The sequence below is a fragment of the Ananas comosus genome, linkage group 17 (assembly GCF_001540865.1).
Source record: "Ananas comosus cultivar F153 linkage group 17, ASM154086v1, whole genome shotgun sequence".
Taxonomy (NCBI): Eukaryota; Viridiplantae; Streptophyta; class Magnoliopsida; order Poales; family Bromeliaceae; genus Ananas; species Ananas comosus.
Window position 1 is genome coordinate 3,308,604 of NC_033637.1, and position 18,811 is coordinate 3,327,414.

Here is an 18,811-nt window from a genome sequence, read left to right on the forward strand (position 1 = left end):
TACTCTTATAAGTATAGACCCCTTTGTACTCATAAATTTTTAACCGTTGATTGATGAGATGTGTGGTTAGGATGATGGTGGTCTCCACTTAGAATGATAGTGGTCCCCTAGGGTTGAGTGGGTAGTTGGTTAAATAGTATGATCTAACGGATGAAAATGATTAATGGAATAAATCTAAGGGTCGAAAACTTATGCCACCGTTTGGTTGGGGGTTAAGGGGTGGAATAACCCCTTAACCCCCAATTTATACCCAAACACCACTCTTTTGGGGTGGGGTTAGTAAACCCCACCCCAAACCGGGTTAGTGAGGTTTACGAACCCCACTCCCCCTCCCAACTTTAACCCCGCACGCATCCCGAGCCCTCACTTTTTTCTTCTTTATCAATCATTAACCCCACTCCCCTCCCAATTTTAACCCCGCACGCATCCCGAGCTTTCACCTTTTTCTTCTTTATCAATCATTATCTTCTTATCCCACCTACTCCAACCAAACACTTTTTTTCACTATCTTAGACTAACTCCAACCTCCAACCAAACACAAAAAAATTTTAACACCATATAACCCTGAACTTAAGCCTATCCCTGGAATAGCTACTTTTTCTTAACCCCGAACCAAACGGGGGCTATGATATATACATATATATATACATATACATATATATGTATATACATATATATATGTATATATATATATATCTCAGACCAATGATATAAAAATACTCATAACCGAGGAAATATGAGTATTCAAAAGCTGGGAATCTAAATAAGGTAATTAGTAAAAGTAGGCAATCTAGTATGATAAATTGGTTGATGGGTTAATTGGGATCTCCTGGTGAAAGTAAAATTCATCCCTGGCGGTAGTAGGATTGGTGTGTAGGGTAGTTAGTATACTCATATTCCCCCAGATATGAGTATTCTCATATCATCGGAGTCGGATACATATATCTCTACACATATTCTCTGATATATATATCTCAGGCCGATGATATGAAAATATTCATAACCGAGGAAATATGNTTATAGTAGTAGTGATCAGCAGGAGAGTAGTGGCGCGAATCTTGTCCTGCTCAGCGGGTGGTCCATTTTATTTTATTTGAAAAAATTATAACACTAATAATCTCATAATATTGAATAATATAAAAGCAAGTAAGAGACTTATATAGTTTATTTGTGACTTGTAACTATTAAATTAGTAAATAAATTTTATTATGTCAGGCTTTTTATTTGAATAATTATTTAATACTTTTTATTTGAATAATTATTATTTAATACTTTAAATTTATTTTTTAATAAATTTAGGTTGGCTATGGGTAACGTGTTGGGACCGCAAGAAGCTTTTGGAAACAAAGAATTGTCCGAGGATAGGTAGAGAATCCGGCAAATGCAAGTAGGGCTGGCAAACGAGCGAGCCGGCTCGCGTTCGACTCGTGTTCGGCTCGATATTTGGCTCGCTCGAGCTCGGCTCGTTTCCACCCCTAAANTAAGCTCGCTCGAGCTCGGCTCGTTTCCACCCCTAAATGCAAGTGGGAGAGAGAGAGACTAGAGAGATAACAAATTTTTTTTTTTTTTTTTAAAAAAATCTATGATATTGATAGACCTCTCTTTCATGCGTTTTCACGTGGATCCGCCAAGGCGCAATTTCCAAATGTTCATGTCATAGATCTCGACGTGGAGATGCATACATATTAATATTGAAGAATAATGCTTTGGCCCACAATTTGTATTCCACTACATTATTAATATATATATAAACATAAACTAGTACTCACAGGTATTAGTGTAAAACGGGCCGGGTAGCACGTCGGCCGCCTGGCCCGTCACGACCTAGCATGGCACGGCTGCTGTCGCATTCGCGCCGGGCCGGTTCGACCCGGCTTTTCGGGCTGTGCTGGGCTGAACATTCGTGGTCCAAAGGCCAAGCACGGTACGGACCAGTGTCAGGCCTGGACATGATGGACAGGAAGGTGGGCCGGGTGGCCTGCATGGTGTGGGCCGTTTCTACTGGGCCGGCGAGGCCCAGGTATTAATAAGGGGAATTAGGCCTGTAGGCCTTTTAGGCCTGCCTTAGACAGGCCTATTTGGCCAGGCTTTATTAAGCCTATACAAATCTTAGGCCGGGCTCCTAGGAGCCTAGGAACCAGGCCTTAACCCAAGTCAAAAGATCTGCTAAGTCCAAGGGTTTGCGAGACCCTTGGATGGTTGCCCAACAGCTGTTGAGCCGTTGAAATTTTTTTTTTTGAAAAAAAAAAAATACTTTTTTGGCTTTTGAAAGAATAAAAAAATAAAAAAAGACATCTTTTTGGTTAAAATGACTGAAATGGCAACACTAACATTTAAAAATTGACCGTTAGAGAGGGCATTTTGGACAAACACTATTTTTTTATATTTAAAAAAATTAATTTTTTTACATCTATAAATACTCTTATAAATCTCCAAATTCATCACAACAAACATGCTTCATTCATTTTCTTCTACAAACACTAATTCTCTCTCAAACTTTCAAACGACCACTAATTCTTTCTCTAATGTAATGAAGAAAAAATTATGTTCGATTTTTTTTTTTTTTCCTATTGTTTACTAGCTGGCTGTGTAAACCATGCCACCTTATTTTCTTAATATATATTTTTAATTTTTAATTTTTTTAACTTTCCTCAAATGTAACTATGTAATATGATTAATTCAAAATCTATATATTTTTCGCCATTACTTTTTTTGAGAATATCAAATTCTTTTCAAATAATAAAAAAATATGAAAAAAATAATATCAATTTTATATTAAAGTTGGTTATTAGATCAAAGAGATGGAAGTTAAAAAATTTATATCAAAAATCTATATAATTGANTGGATCAAACAAATGTAAATTAAAATATTTATATTAAAAATCTATAAAAGTGAAAGTGAAAATTATTTATCTCTAAGTTCTAAATTTTATATAATATTAAAAATTTAAATTTATTGTTAGTATTAACTTATAATTTAAAAATTAGTTGTCTCTATTTCTAAAAAAATATTTTTTTTTAAAAAAAATATAAAAGAGATAGTTGGGAAGGAATTTAAAAAAACTTTTTACTAGACTAGCATGAAGCCCGGCCCGGCCTGGCCCGGCCTGGCCTGTGCCGGGTGGGCCTGGGAGCCGGGCCGGGCCTTCTTCTCTGAGAAAATATGCCAGCACGACCCAATCCGATTTTATAACCGGGTCAGGCCCGGCCGACCCTTGACCTGAATCGGCCCGAGTAATATGGGCCATGACAGCTCAACGAGGCCCACATTACACCCCTACCCATAGGTAGGGGGTTTAAAATTTCAATTTCTCATAATACAAATTTTACTATATTATTGATGTGTTATTATTTTTACATAAAAAATATAAAATATAAAATTAATCATAATTTTTAGAATTTAATTATTATGTTTAAGAGTCACGAACTCACCACATCAACAATAGCACGGGAACCATAATGTGGAAACTCCACTGATTTAAGCAAATATAACTGTGAACCCCTCCGTACGGTAGTCACTTCCAGAAACAAGGGGTTGATTGAAGCGAACTTCTTACTGAGCCCCTCTAACAAATGAAAATAATGCTTTACATCCGAGCAAACAGTGGAACGCCATTCATTTTTGGCTATTCTATTTAGGAAAAACTGGTACCTTCTTTAAATGTAATTGTAGTTATAATTAACTCGATCACCGTCACAGCAATACGAGTGTAATTGTTCTATCAATACAGCATTATTTTCATTTGTTCAGAGAAATGCAAAAGGCTCAATCACATTTGCGGCCAAGTTGCACATAGATAAAGCTATAGCTTCGATTGTAATCTCGAGAACGCGACTTGTACCAAATCCTTCCTCAATGTCTTCCCTGAAGCATTCTTAGGTATTGATTCAACGAAAATGGCACGGCGAATCTTTTTGTATGGTGCAACCTGCAACATTATGAGGAAGATATTGGATCTTGCGCCTCGAGCTCTTGTGAGGAGGAGCTTAACTGAATTAAGTTGGACTACACATCAAATATGAATATACATAAACGACAGGTATTCATATACCTGTTGAGATACAAATTCCGTGACTTGTGCCTCATTCAGCGTGCTGTTGGGTTGTCTTACAACAAAGGCTATGGGGACTTGACCTGCATTTTCATCCGGATATCTGCCAAAAAAAGCAATTAGAGAACTTGGTACTTGTTTGGCTCTTTTCTAAAATTTTGTTTTGGTTTTTCTTTAAGTTCTGTATCTGTAAAAGCATCTGATATGAGACTATTTGGTTTTCTTTTCTTTTTCTTTTTTTTGAGAGAGAAAGATAGCATGCTATCCGTTTCGTTTATTTTATTTAGAAATAAACTTAGCTGAAAATGTGAATCAACTAGGATTCGAACTTAGATCTCGGGTACCAACCATCAAGCCCTTTTGCCATTTGCACTAGGGACGGTCGGTCTATTTGGTTTTCTTATTGTTTCTTTAATTTGAAACCCATCTCACAATAAAAAAGAAAAAAAAATAGTACTATACATGTTTTTGTCTATTTGTTGTCAAAATAAAAACACGTATATATAGAGCATGTAGACAATCACACAAATAGAGGGGGAAAAAAAGAAAATTGTAAATAATGATAAACTTGCATTTAAGGATTGGTGGGTGAACCTACAATTTATCTTTAATTAAAAAGCTTGTCTATTTTTTTTGCCTAGTGTACTCACGGAATAACTGCAGCCTCAGTGATTTCTGGGTGAGTTTGAAGTAAGTGCTCGAGTTCTGCAGGGGGAACCTGCACCAAAGTAATATCTCAAGAATATACGACAAAATTTAAATGCAAAGCAAAATATTCCATGAACTATGCTTGAATCAATAGATTAGTAGGACTAAGAAAATCAACTGATCTACTTAGCATAGCAGTTTCCCAGATCTGTAATCAAAAGTTAGCATATAGCCACTTGAGAACTTGTAATTAATGGTAAGTAATACAGTAGGCGCATTTTATGCATTGCAGATACATCCTTTCAAGATCATAGGTGATTTAGCATTCTTAAAAGGTTGTTCTAGTCATCTGATCAACAAATTCAGAATATTATACGAGCTCCTGAAATAAGCCCTGCAGTCGATAAGCCTCATGATGGAAATACAGAACCAGTTCTAATTTACAGGTCATAAGCAGTCAACGAACCTCATGTAAAGCTTAATCATCTAGTAAACTAGAAAACCTTGAAACTGGGTTATATAGCATCAGTTTGGTACGTGATGATGTATGCATAATTGGCGTGATTTACGAATCAAATGCACAAAAAGCTGATGATTTTGTATCAGTTTGGTTTATCACACGTTTCATAACAAGGAAGATTCAAGCAGTAGTTACCTGGTATCCCTTATATTTTATCAACTCTTTTAACCTATCAAGAATGAAGAGGAATCCATCGTCATCGATGTAGCAGAGGTCCCCAGTTTTGAACCATCCTTCGGAGTTCAGAATTTCAGAGGTTGATCTCTCGTCACCAATGTAACCTACACTAATGTAATAAATAGAAATGACTTCAGCATAATATTTATCAAGCGCCACAAATATGTAGAGATAGAGCTAGTGGGTCAGTTTATGACAGTTCAAAGTAAAATCCCCAATTTGACAGACTAAAATAACTTTTTCTTCTTTTTTTTACCTACACTAATGTAATAAATAGAAATGACTTCAGCATAATATTTATCAAGCGCCACAAATATGTAGAGATAGAGCTAGTGGGTCAGTTTATGACAGTTCAAAGTAAAATCCCCAATTTGACAGACTAAAATAACTTTTTCTTTTTTTTTTTTTTTGAGAGATAGGTAGCACGCTAGCCGTTTCGTTTATTTTATTTAGAAATAAACTTAGCTAAAAATGTGAATCAACTAGGATTCGACCTTGGGTCTGGAGTACCAACCACCAAACCCTTTGCCAATTGCTCTACGGACGGTCGGTCAGACTAAAATAACTTAAATAAAAAATAGTTCACAGCAGGTATCAACTAAATTAATAAGATTCGGGGAGTTTCCATACGCTTTTACCAAAGTGACTAAACACTCTAAACTTGACTCAACAGCTGAATTGTATCTACGTCAATACAAAATTAAACATACACACACACTAAAATGGAAGTAAAGTTGCTTACCCTGCATAATTAATGGTCCTCGAATCCAAAGCTCCCCTCGAGCGCCTGGAGGCAAAGCAATTCCAGTGCCCGAATCGACAATCTTTGCTTCGCAGCCCCACACGAGACGTCCGACAGAACCGATACGTTGGCTTGCTTCCTCACCATGAAACCGGAAAACACCGGTCGTTGTCTCGGTCAATCCGTATCCCTTCACACCCACTAGAATTTATCACTATAAAGACTTAGAATGAAAGTAAAATCCAACCCGCGCTTTTGGTTTGGTTCGGCGGTTGCACATGCTTTTTCGCACAGCTCTAGTTACTCTGGGATGTTTGGCTCAGCCTATTCGACTAGAATAATCAAACAGAGCTAGAAAAAGGAGTAGGACCGATGGATTACTCGTACATATGCCTAATCCCGAAAAAGGAGGGAGCAAAGGGCGCCAACGACTTTAGACCTATTAGTCTTATTAACGGAGCACAGAAGATCACTTCCAAAGTTCTCACTAATAGGCTTGAGGGGGTGCTAAAAGATATTATATCACCTACTCAAACAGCATTCCTAAAAGGTAGATCGATTCTGGACTCCTTCGTAACAGCAAGTGAGGTTGTTAATTGGTGCTATAAAACGCAGGGGGAATGTGTAGGCATAAAAGCTGACTTTGAGAAGGCTTACGACAGAGTATGCTGGGGATTTCTCCGAAAAATCATGATATGGCTGGGGGCAAATCAGCGTTCGTGCGGTTGGATTGACCAATGTATTGCCAACGCCAAAATTGCTATCCTTGTTAATGGGGTTCCATCCAAGTGGATAAAAACCAAAAGAGGACTACGTCAAGGGGACCCGCTCTCTCCGTGCCTCTTTATTCTGGTTGCGGAAGGTTTAGCGAGATTGATAAATAAAGCGGTCAAAAGTCACTTGATAAGAGGAGTGGGACCTAACAGCGAATCTAAGGTTGCGTTTATCCAGTATGCTGATGATACAGTATTCTTTTGCGAAGCACACAGCAAACAAGTACGGAACCTACTCTTTGTCTGGCATATTTTCGAGCGGTCATCGGGGTTAAAGATCAACAGGAGTAAGTCAGAGCTTTTTTATTTAGGCAGGACGGCCCACCGGGGAGAGCGGTTTGCTCAGATTTTAGGTTGTAAATTGAGTTCTTTCCCGATACGATACCTTGGACTTCCCCTCAAGAATAGTCGACTCAACAAAGCGGACTGGTGGCCTATCATTAGTAGAATCGAGAAAAGGATTGAAGGATGGCAAGCAAACCTTTTGTCGGTCGGTGGAAGATTGACACTAGTAAATTCTGTCCTCTCAAATCTAACTATGTATTTTTTTCTCGGTGTTGAAAGCGCCGAAATGGGTCATAAAGCGCATAGAAGCACTTAGGAGGGCCTTCTTTTGGAAAGGAAGGAGCAGTGTGTCTGGCGGACATTGTTTAGTGAATTGGAAAACGGTTTGTCGAAGCAAAAAAGAGGGGGGCCTAGGAGTCATGGCCCTTGAGACCATGAACATAGCCTTATTAGCAAAGTGGCGGTGGAGAATGTTATCCGATAACGGCTCGCAATTGGGCAATTTTATTCGGAGTGCCTACTATGTTAGAAGAACACCCCTTAGGGAAGGGGGTCTCTTTTCGACCTTCTTCCCAATGGTGGCAGAGTGTGCTAAAGACAAGGGACATCTTCAGGTGTGGTTTATCTTTTACGATAGGGGACGGCAACAATGTCGGTTTCTGGACAGATAAATGGATTGGTGAAATGCCCCTGCAGTCACTCTTCCCTCGTATCTTTAACGACATAACATCGCGAATCCTTAAGGTCAGACAGTGCTTCGGGAGAAATGGTTGGAGGTGGCACAAGATTCTGCAAGGTTTCGCTCCGGAATCTCAAAATGATAGTGCATCATTACTGGAGTTGAGGGAACTAGTAGATACCCTCCTGTTGACGGATAACAGAGACGTAGCCAGATGGAGATGGACTGCAACAGAAATTTTCACAGTTAAATCTCTGTATACTTTCTTGCAGGATGGCAGCGGACATGAACGAAGGTTCGTTCAATTGTGGAAGATCAAAACGCCTCTGAAAGTTAAAATCTTCGGGTGGCTAGTACTAAAGCATAGGGTACTAACGAGAGATAATATGGCCATGAGGGGATGGTCTGGAGAGTTGAGCTGATCGTTCTGTTCAGAAGATCCAGAGACAGTTGACCATCTGTTTGCTGCATGCAGTTTCTCACGAGACTTGTTCGGGTGCTTCATGCCCAATAAGCGCTTCGTCAATACGTGTGCTTCAACCGACTTGATCTGGAACACTTATAGCGCTACGTGGGGTAATGTACGGAGAAGGGATCTATCGACCATTATTACCGTGTGGTGGGCTGTGTGGTGGGATATTTGGTTGGAACGGAACAGGAGAATATTCGAAGATAAGAAAACTCCACTGAGGCAACTAGTGTTGGACGTTCGATCTTTTAGAAGGGTTTGGGATCTACATTGCATCTAGTTTTTTCTTTTTTTTTTCTTTTTTTTTTCTTTTTTCCCTCCGGAAGTCTAGCTGCTTCATCTATGCTTAATTCACCTCCCTATTAAATGAAGCGGTAGCATGCTATCTTTCTCTCACAGAAANGTTTAAAAATAAAAAACTATTACCTCCTCAACTAGTGAGGATATTTTGAAATTGGCCCATTACTCTTTTTTTCTTTACTTGATTTTTTTTCGAAATGAAATAATTTTAGTCGATTAAATCCATAAATAATTTATTTCGGTGCAACTAAATTTAGAAATTTTATTGCAAATAATATTGAAACAAAGTCACTAGATTTAATGACAATTGTTTAAAGTCAAAAAAATTAGAAGCTAAGAAAATACAACTAATAAAAGTAAAAAAAAAAAAAAAAAAAAAAAAAAAAGGGGCTAGAATTTCCAAATTTGAAGGAAAACAGAATAAGACAACAGTAGTAACCTGGGTGAGGCGTGCATTGGGAAAGCTCGCCAAGAACCGCCGGATCAAATCGGTCCCGATCGGCGCCCCGCTGCAGGTCACCACGGCCAGCGAGCTCACGTCGCCCACCGATGCCGCGCCCGCGCACCCAGCCTCTCGAAATTTCACCAGCGCCAGCACGGCCGGCGGCGCCAATGCGAGATGCGTCAGCCGGAAGCGCGCGACGGCCTTCAGCGTCCGCTTGGCGTCGAACCTCTCCGTCTGAATCACCGCCGTCTCCCCGACCGCCGCCGCCTTGAGGCAGAAAGCGAAGCCGTAGGCGTGGAAGAGCGGGACCGTCAGCAGCATTCTAGCCGCCGGTGCAGCAGCAGCAGCCGACGCGGCCGCTGCCAGCGGCGCCGTGGCCGCTATCAGGTTGCGGTGGGTGAGCAAAACGCCCTTCACCCGCCCCGTCGTCCCCGAGGAGTAGAGGATCGCCGCGGAGTCCGATTGGCGGATCACAACGGCCTCCACTGTGGGATAAGATTCGGAGATTTGCAAGAAGGATCGGAATCGGGGGGAGTCGAGGAGGATGGTGGGGAGGTTGGACGGTAGCTTGTGGGCGGTGGAGGAGGTGCCATTGGCGGCGTCGATGAGAGCGGGGTGGGAGGGGAGGGGGGAAGAAGGGAGGAAGGAGAAGGCGAAGGAGGGGAAGGAGAGGGGGAGGGAAGGTGGAGGGAGGGGGACGGCGGGGCGGAGGCTGTGGAAGGTCGTCGTCGCCGCGCAGAAGCCGCTGCGAGGGTCGACGTCCGGCGGAGACTGTGGTGGTGGTGGTGGTGGTGCTTCGGCGGCCATTGATGGAGTTGAGCTTGATTACGACGCAGAGGATCAACGTCGACGGTGAATTATAGTAGTAGTGATCAGCAGGAGAATAGTGGCGCGAATCTTGTCCTGCTCAGCGGGTGGTCCATTTTATTTTATTTGAAAAAATTATAACACTAATAATCTCATAATATTGAATAATATAAAAGCAAGTAAGAGACTTATATAGTTTATTTGTGACTTGTAACTATTAAATTAGTAAATAAATTTTATTATGTCAGGCTTTTTATTTGAATAATTATTTAATACTTTTTATTTGAATAANGGGGAGAGGATGAAGGCGACGTCGCCTTTGGACACGGCGCCGGAGGAGCGGAGCGCGGCGGCGAGGGAGCGGATTTGAGAGAGCAGCTCCGGGTAGGAGATGGCGTCGCCATTGGCGGCGTCGATGAGAGCGGGGTGGGAGGGGAGGGGGGAAGAAGGGAGGAAGGAGAAGGCGAAGGAGGGGAAGGAGAGGGGGAGGGAAGGGGGAGGGAGGGGGACGGTGGGGCGGAGGCTGTGGAAGGTCCTCGTCGCTGCGCAGAAGCCGCTGCGTGGGTCGACGTCCGGCGGAGACTGCGGTGGTGGTGCTGCTTCGGCCGCCATGGGAGAGAAGAATCAGACCAGCGGGGGGATTCGCGGTTTCCGTACGACTGACGGGGCAAGGCAAATTTTTAAATACGTTGTTTTGCGCATTTTTGTCACTTTAGTATTTTATAATTTAAAATATATTAATTTAATATTTTAAAATTTTTTTCGTGAGTCTTTCGTTAATTTTTTATTAAATTATATATCAAAAATTTCAGATCATCCATCTTTAATTTATCAAATATTCACTTCAATATCTTTACTTTTAGGGTGCGTTTGGTTCTCGCTATCTTTTAAAGATTCCTAGTAATCCAATGGAAATAAAAATATATGACGGTGTTTGGCTAAACGCACTAAGTAATCTAGTTGGTAATATTGGATTCACTTAGGAATAAGATTCACCCCAAAGTACTAATCTCATTCCCTTGAGGGAGGGTGGGTATCCTCATATTAATGGATTGAGATAATCATAATATGTCTAATCTCTTTCTTTCTTTCTACCCGCCGGCTAATTGATATTATTTTTCTTTACACTCTAACCTTATATCTCTCTCTAAACTTATTTTTCTCTCTAAAATTCAACTTTTTTTTCTCTCTCTAAACTAAGCTTTCTCTCTCTCTTTTTCTAAAATTTCAACTCTCTCACTCCCTCTAATTTCGACTATATTTTTCTTTCTATTTTTTTAATTATGCTCTCTCTCTCTAACTTATACTCTCTCTCCCTTTTTTCTAAAAAGATGTTGAAACTTTTGGTAACATTATCTAAAATTAATTAAATAAATAAATTAATTAATTGTATATTTTTTGCAATATAAAATAACATGGCTAATTAATATTACCGTGCGAACCAAACACAGGAATTCTACATTTTTAGTAATAGAATGAATAGGAATAAGATTCTCAGATATCTTTTATTCCTAGTAATCTTTCATAATGCGAACCAAACGCACCCTTAATTTTATCACTAATTTAACAAAATAAATTAATAAAGTAAAAAAATTTGAAACAATATAAGTGGTATTTGGAGTTTTTCGAGGAACAAAGACCGCGGGTATTTGAGCAGCATGTGCGTGATGAACGGGCAGCACGGATTTCCTACAACCTGGGTTCTACGTTTTTTGCTGCTACCAAGGTACTTGGGATTCTTCCATGTTAGTCATCCAATATGTCAAAATATTATTTTTACTATTCAATATTTGTTTTTTGTACGTCTACTATAATTTGATTTTTAAATTTAAATATATTATTTATTTTTATATATTTTATTACGATATACACCGAATTCAAAATTTTAAATCAAGTAGTGTTAACTGATTCAAATCAAATAAATTCAAATTTTGGATAGTTGGAAATTTTGAAAAGTTAGATATATGATGCAAAATAGTTCATCGTGTAGATAAATTCGGTATGTTTTGATCTATTTTATTTGTTGCTACTTAGTTAGCAGCCCTTTTTTTTTTGTTTGCCACTGAAAACTGTCTGATACTATTAGATTTTTAAAAAAAAGAAGTTAGGAATGAAACAATAATCCTTTTGTTTTGTTTTGTTTTTTATTAAACAGGGGTATACCAAAAAGTATAATTTGATATTTCCATTTTCATATTTATGGTCTTTGCCATACTACAATATGGCTTTGGATGGCTTCGGAAGCTAAGTAATCCAATGGGAAACTTAGGCACTGAAGCAAAACGGAAATTAACATCAATATAAATGTAGAAATTATGTATCAAGATAGTAATGTATACTTCACAATTCTCATTAATCACCACACCAACCATACAAGTCATAGTCTAGAAACAGAGCCACATATTTGGTTTATAATTTCCCTTCTTAGTATCTTCCCAGATGGCGATTTTGGTATTCTGTCAACAAACAGAACCTTGCGTATCTTCTTATACGGCGCGACCTGTTAAAAAAAATTAAATGAAAACATTCACTTCATATATGTTGTGTGATAATCCATAATCTTGCTCGAAATCTCTTCTTCCACAAAATATTAATATTTGAAAAAATTTGGAGCGAAATATACCTGCTGAGCAACATAATCCATTACTTCGGTTTCGCTGATATCGCATCCTGGTTGTCTCACCACAAGTGCCACAGGTATTTGACCAGCTTCTTCATGAGGATACCTAAAGCAATGCGAAAATACGATGATCGTAAGTAAGCATACAACTGTTCTTGACAAAATTTTTGTGCGTATAAAAGTTTATTTTTCACTTTATTCAACTTCTGATTACAGAGTTTAGAAACTCACGGTATCACGGCCGCGTCGAGGATCTTCGGAGAAGATTGGAGCACGTGCTCCAACTCTGCAGGTGGAACCTGTGATAGCAACCAAATAATGCCCAGTGAAACTAAATTATGTTATCCAAAGATATTAAAGAAAAGAAGTGTTCTTTTTTGTTACTACTGAGCAAAAACTTTTCATAGAGATAAGAACAAGGACCTGGTACGCCTTGTATTTGATTAGCTCTTTAAGCCTATCAACTACATGAACAAATCCATCTTGATCAATGTAACAAAGATCGCCCGTCTTCAACCACCCTTCGCTATCAAAGGCTGAAGCATTCGCTTCGTCGTCCCCGACGTAACCTAAGAAAATAGAATACGTATGTAATTCGGATCAAATGAATATCAACTCTTCAACCTAATTTGCGTGTGTTCTCTTGTACTATTTTTGCTTCAGTACTAATAATAAAACAAGTAAACTCAACATCTGAAATGTTACAAAGAAATGATTACTTCTAAAATTTTCGCATAATTTCTGTATATTGATCCAACACTTTTCGACTTATAACACCGTCTCCGAATCTAATCCTACATGCCTAACAAGAACATTTATCTCATGAATAAGGCAAAAAAAAAATAGTAAGAAGGAAAAATAAGAAAAAAGAGGTGTTACTTTTCTTCTTCTTTTTTTGAGAGAGAGAGAGATAGGTAGCATGCTAGCTACTTCGTTTATTTCATTTAGAAATAAACTTAGCTAGAAATATAAATCAACTAAGATTCGAGCTTGGGACCTCGAACTAGCATGTTATATTTTTTATATTACCTTTCATGAGAGCCGGGCCTCGGACCCAAAGCTCTCCTTTTTGGCCAACTGACAGTATATTACCAGTGACATGGTCTACGATTTTCACTTCGACGTTCTGCGCAAGGCGACCGGCGGATCTCAGATGACAGCATTCTTCGGGGTTGATCATCCTCGATATACCTCCGGCCTCTGTCGCACCATATCCCTAGCGCCCAAAATAAAAAAATGTAGGAGTCTGGATAAGACAAAATCAGCTTTACAATAAGATAAGAAAATAGAAGCTGCAATTTGAACTGTTTTTAGTGTCCCTAGCTTGGCACGAGGACACTGGAGGGACTCGAATTGAAAAAGAAATGTCATGGGTTCATCAAATAGCACTAAAATTACTAAATTTTGAGTATTCCATTTCTATCTTCAAAATTAGTAACCAAAGAAGATTTACTAAATAAACCTTTCAACAGTATAAAATAGCTCTATTTAAACAGTATCAGGTCGGGACAAAAGATGTCATGTCATTCATTACATGTCTAACACCACCCAACTTTTTCAAAAAAAAAAAAACAGTTGCAGTCAAAACATAGTTGGCACCTGCCCATCTTCTTCATGCAACTACTATTTTTTGAAAACTGCTTACTAATATGTGTGACTTGTTGAAAGGAGCTTTCGCTATCCTTTTTCTTTTTTTTCCATTTTGTTATGCAAAGACAAAATACCAGTGTTTACAAATAGTGGCAATCTCAATTATTAATGCACACTGGGCCTCCTCAACTTATTTGCTTGCTAAGCTGTGCACTGATGTATTGCTAATCAAAGGGAGTTGCTGCGGATAACTGTTTATGATAAAAATTTGATTAAACTCTCTCGATGCGAAACTCAAATAATCGGTAGTAGAGCGACTACCGAATTTTCAGCGATTGATGCCAGAGCAAGTTACAAATCCTGATCTCCAAAAAAAAAGATTTCTACATACTATTCATGTGTAGATAAATATATAATATTTTAAATTTTACGTGCACAAATTAATTAAGAACTTTTAAATTATCATTATTTAATGACTGGTATAATTTTTTTTTTTTATAAAAAAGTTCTTTTTAGATGTTTTTGAAAAATTATTTCTCTCTACTAAACTCTCATGCTCAAACCATAAATGAAGTTTTGCTATCAATTTTCCTTTTCAATCAAATGGTTTATTTATGAATTTTTATTTATTTTGAAAGGTATACTAATCCATTAGTCACGGGGATGGGAAAGAGTCACGGTAACACAATCAAAGCAATTGATTATGCAAATCAAACAATAGGAATTTATTTTTAAAATTAAAGGAAGAACTCCTTAATTGCCATCGGAATGCTAAAAGTGGTGTGACTTTTTTTGCTATGAAATTAAAAACTAAGCAATCATGTGAGACTTGCTTTTATTATCAAATTATAAATGACTCTTTGATGTGCCCCCACTCCCAACCCTAACTCTATTAAAAAAAAAGTCATAGGAGTTTCTGTAGCGGTTCTGTAAAGAAAATTAATATTAAAAAAAAATAATTTTGATATTGACAGATAGAAAACGTCGTATTTATTCATGATTTGAATATTTTTTTTTTTTACTCCAGCAATATTAAGAATAATTTTGGCAACATTAATTCTCTTCCGTAAAAAAAAAAAAAAACTTTTACCAAGGGTTTTGTTTAACTTTTCTTATCACATTTTTGTTCTGTTTGGTGTAAAAAAATTAATTTGGTAAAAAAGAACTTTTTTCATAATAAATTTGTAATAGAATTATATTCTTACCCAGTTTGATAATTAATGTACTGTTCCTACTCATCTTAAATTGTACGTATATGTAAATCAATTGGGTTGACCATCACTGTCTCACATCCATATTATGCAGGATTTTGTGAACAACTCCTGTTGGATGCGTATTGCTACAGGTTCCTTAATAAAATGTTATCTATGGCTTAATATATATTGTTATTATATTAATAATAATATATTCGCATCAATAAATAATTAATGTAGACTATATGCCCCATACCAATATATATCATTATCAATCTTTAAAATTAATTTTTTTGGGAGATTCAAAATGTATTTCTAGTCAGAGCATGCCAGCACATTAATCCCGTTGCAGCAGCAGTACAACGTAAATAGCACTGCTGACGTGTAGCGTACCTGCTGCAGCTCCACGCGTGGGAAGCGTGATTGGAACCGCCGGGCCGCCGCCACGTGCAGCGGCGCCCCGCCGCACACGACTCGCCGGAGCGCCGGCAGGCCGTAGCGCGACGCCTCCGCCGTCATCACCACCGTCGTCTCCGCCAGCGCCACCCCCTTCAGCGCGAAGAAGAACCCCAGGGAGTGGAACATCGGCGCCCCCAGCAGGGTCACCTGCTGCACTAAAATATAAAAATATTAAAACACTGTTCGTTCGTTGAGATATTGTATCATATGATATAACACTCGGTTATTTAATACTGTAGTATCAGAGCAGAAGGTTTCTGAAAACTGGTAATTGACGACCTGCGGTCCGTCGACAGGGCGCAGCGCGTGGAATCCGGCGGCCATGGCGATGAAGCTGCGGTGCGGCAGCGCCGCCGCCTTCACCTGCCCCGTGGTGCCGGACGAGTACTGGATGGCCGCCGTGTCCGACTGCATGATCTCGACGTCGGGAACGGGCGCAGAGTCGGCTTTCAAGAAGGAGCGGAATCGGGGGGAGTCGAGGAGGACGGTGGGGAGGTCGGACGGGAGCTTGTGGGCGGTGGAGGAGGTGGCGAAGGCGACGGAGGGTCTCGAGAGGCCGACGAGGCGGGAGATCTCCGGAGGGGTCGAAACAGGGTTCGCAGGGGAGACGACGACGCCGAGGGAGAGGAGAGCCAAGTAGAGGACGGGGACGTCGAGGCGCGGCGGGGAGAGGACGAAGGCGACGTCGCCTTTGGACACGGCGACGGTGGAGCGGAGCGCGGCGGCGAGGGAGCGGGTTTGAGAGAGCAGCTCCGGGTAGGAGATGGCGTCGCCATTGGCGGCGTCGACGAGAGCGGGGTGGGAGGGGAGGGGGGAAGAAGGGAGGAAGGAGAAGGCGAAGGAGGGGAAGGAGAGGGGGAGGGAAGGGGGAGGGAGGGGGGAGGCTGGGCGGAGGCTGTGGAAGGTCCTCGTCGCTGCGCAGAAGCCGCTGCGAGGGTCGATGGACGGCGCCGGAGAGGAGGATTCGGCGGCAACTGCGGCGGCGGCGGCGGCGGCGGTCTCTGCCATGAGGAAATTATGTATGTGGAGTACAGTGGGTGGTTGGACGCTGGGAGGAGGAGAAATGGTATTAGTTTGTGTTTTTTGTTTTTGTTTTTATAATTAGTAGTCTTCTTTGGCAGCAGTTTATGTGTTTAAAATTTAAAAAATTCTGTCTGCACATTTTATAAAAAAAAAAGAAAAAGAAAAAAAGTTTGTGTATATTTTACATTTTTTATTATAGTTTGAATAACTCTTTTTCAATTTTTACTGCTAAAAAAAAGGTTAATAAGATAAATTTCAAATTTTAAAAATATCTAATTACTTTCAGTTGACAGAAATATTTTAATTAATTTTTAATTTTTTTAAAGATATATATTATAATATTAAGATCTACTGAGAAATTTGAGATTTTAAAAATTTCTTTAAATATAACGCTTGCATATCATTTACTAATACGTGGGGCCCATGCATTGTCAGTTCGACTGTCCAGCATCCGACGGTACTGAGGGGTCATTGGAAATTTCTTTTTTCTTTTTTAAATTACATGTTGATACACTTGTGATACAAGTGCAAGAAACCATGGGCAGGAAAAGTACTTATAATTTACTAAACATCAATTTAGTATCCTGTTCTTTTATTCTTATTTTTTTATTAATTTTTCTGTTAATATTTAGTTAAATTATATACAAACAATATCAAGTATTCTATTTAGGTTTATCAAATATTCCCTTTAGTTACCACTGATTTAATGAAAAAAATAGCAAAATCGATAATAAAAGACTAAAAATGAAACCACATGTCACTAAATTGATATACTTTAAATCACAAAATATTAAGCTGAGAAAGTGTGAAACCACATGGTGGTATTTGAATTTTTTTTTTTTTTCCAAAATAGGTGGCGAATGTTGAGAAGAGAAACTTTTTTTTTTCATTATTTACCTCGAGTTCTTTTTAAATTTAATAATTTTGTAGCAAGTAAAATTTTGATTGATTAATTTTAGTTCTTTTAAATTTAATAATTTTGTCGCAAGCAAAATTTCAATCGATTAAAAGTTAATAGCTATAGAGTTATTAAATTGGATAAATTATTTTATCGTAATCGAATATAAAAATTTAAATAATAGAATTAAATGTTAAAAACTCTCAAGTAAAAAAATGGAAGTTGAGGAGGCTATTTCGGAATTGTCCGATGATTTAGGAGATTTTTATATAATTTTACTGATAATTTTACTGACGTGAATTAGCCCTGTAGCCCACAAACGAGTTTCTTTGATTTCGCCTTTCACGTCGGAGTTTTTCTAATCTTCAAGTTCATGTTATCCGAAAAATTGTTTTATAATGTGTTAAGCAACCAAAAATAAATGAGAAAACTTAAGTATCCTTTAAATATTTAAGGATAGAAATACTTAATCTAAGATCAAAAATATCTTCATTGTGCTGTTAAAAATTATTAATTTTTAAGTACATTTGATCATAAGTTAGATGATATTGAAATATCGTAAAATTCTATATCTAATGAATTGGCAGTTTCACATCCTTGTTGGCTTAAAAAAATCAGCATTCTATCTTGTAGTGGAAGATCAGGTTTGGTTCGAAATGACGGAAAGTCCAATTGGATTGAATTATGTTCGAAATAACGTGAGACTAATTAGACCGAATCACAATTGAAATCCGTGAGCACTGTATTTGCACGTTTTAAGTGAATTAACTGTATCTTTTTAACCGCTTAAGTTTTAAGGATGAATGGTTAACGCCAACGATCACAATCCTATGATCAAAAAATAATTTAATAGAGTTGAAACCTGAGTACTATTATTGGTAATAATTTAGCCCAATTGTGACCTTGAGTTGAGGGCACCCGCTAAAATTATTAGGACACAATTTGGCCCCACAATGACATATCTATCTTGAAAAGAGATTTCAACTTCTCATCAACAAACACAAGAATCTTAATAAGGGATTTCAACTTCTCATCTGCAAACACAAGAAAATGTAAAGAGTCACTGTCCTGACATAATATTATTGATATATGATGATCATAACTGTCTGATCACGTGCAAAAGTAAACCTG

At 38.5% G+C, this 18,811-nt stretch overlaps 2 protein-coding genes across 3 annotated transcripts; both read right to left on the minus strand.

Moving 5' to 3' along the window:
- On the minus strand, positions 3,451–10,538 carry LOC109723352 (4-coumarate--CoA ligase-like 7). Its single transcript, XM_020251689.1, has 7 exons — positions 10,189–10,538; positions 9,085–9,717; positions 6,140–6,329; positions 5,356–5,501; positions 4,703–4,770; positions 4,053–4,155; positions 3,451–3,929 (listed from the first exon to the last, which is right to left on the minus strand). The coding sequence occupies exons 1-7, from the start codon at positions 10,507–10,509 to the stop codon at positions 3,804–3,806; spliced, it is 1,587 nt and encodes a 528-aa protein (XP_020107278.1). The 5' UTR covers positions 10,510–10,538; the 3' UTR covers positions 3,451–3,803.
- On the minus strand, positions 12,171–16,908 carry LOC109722685 (4-coumarate--CoA ligase-like 7). 2 transcript variants are annotated; one of them, XM_020250796.1, is made up of 7 exons: positions 16,039–16,908; positions 15,694–15,909; positions 13,547–13,733; positions 12,941–13,086; positions 12,749–12,816; positions 12,521–12,623; positions 12,171–12,397 (listed from the first exon to the last, which is right to left on the minus strand). In XM_020250796.1, the coding sequence occupies exons 1-7, from the start codon at positions 16,765–16,767 to the stop codon at positions 12,275–12,277; spliced, it is 1,572 nt and encodes a 523-aa protein (XP_020106385.1). In that variant the 5' UTR covers positions 16,768–16,908; the 3' UTR covers positions 12,171–12,274. The 2 variants fall into 2 exon arrangements, with proteins under 2 accessions (XP_020106385.1, XP_020106386.1); XM_020250797.1 differs by having other exon boundaries at positions 15,694–15,906; positions 16,039–16,907.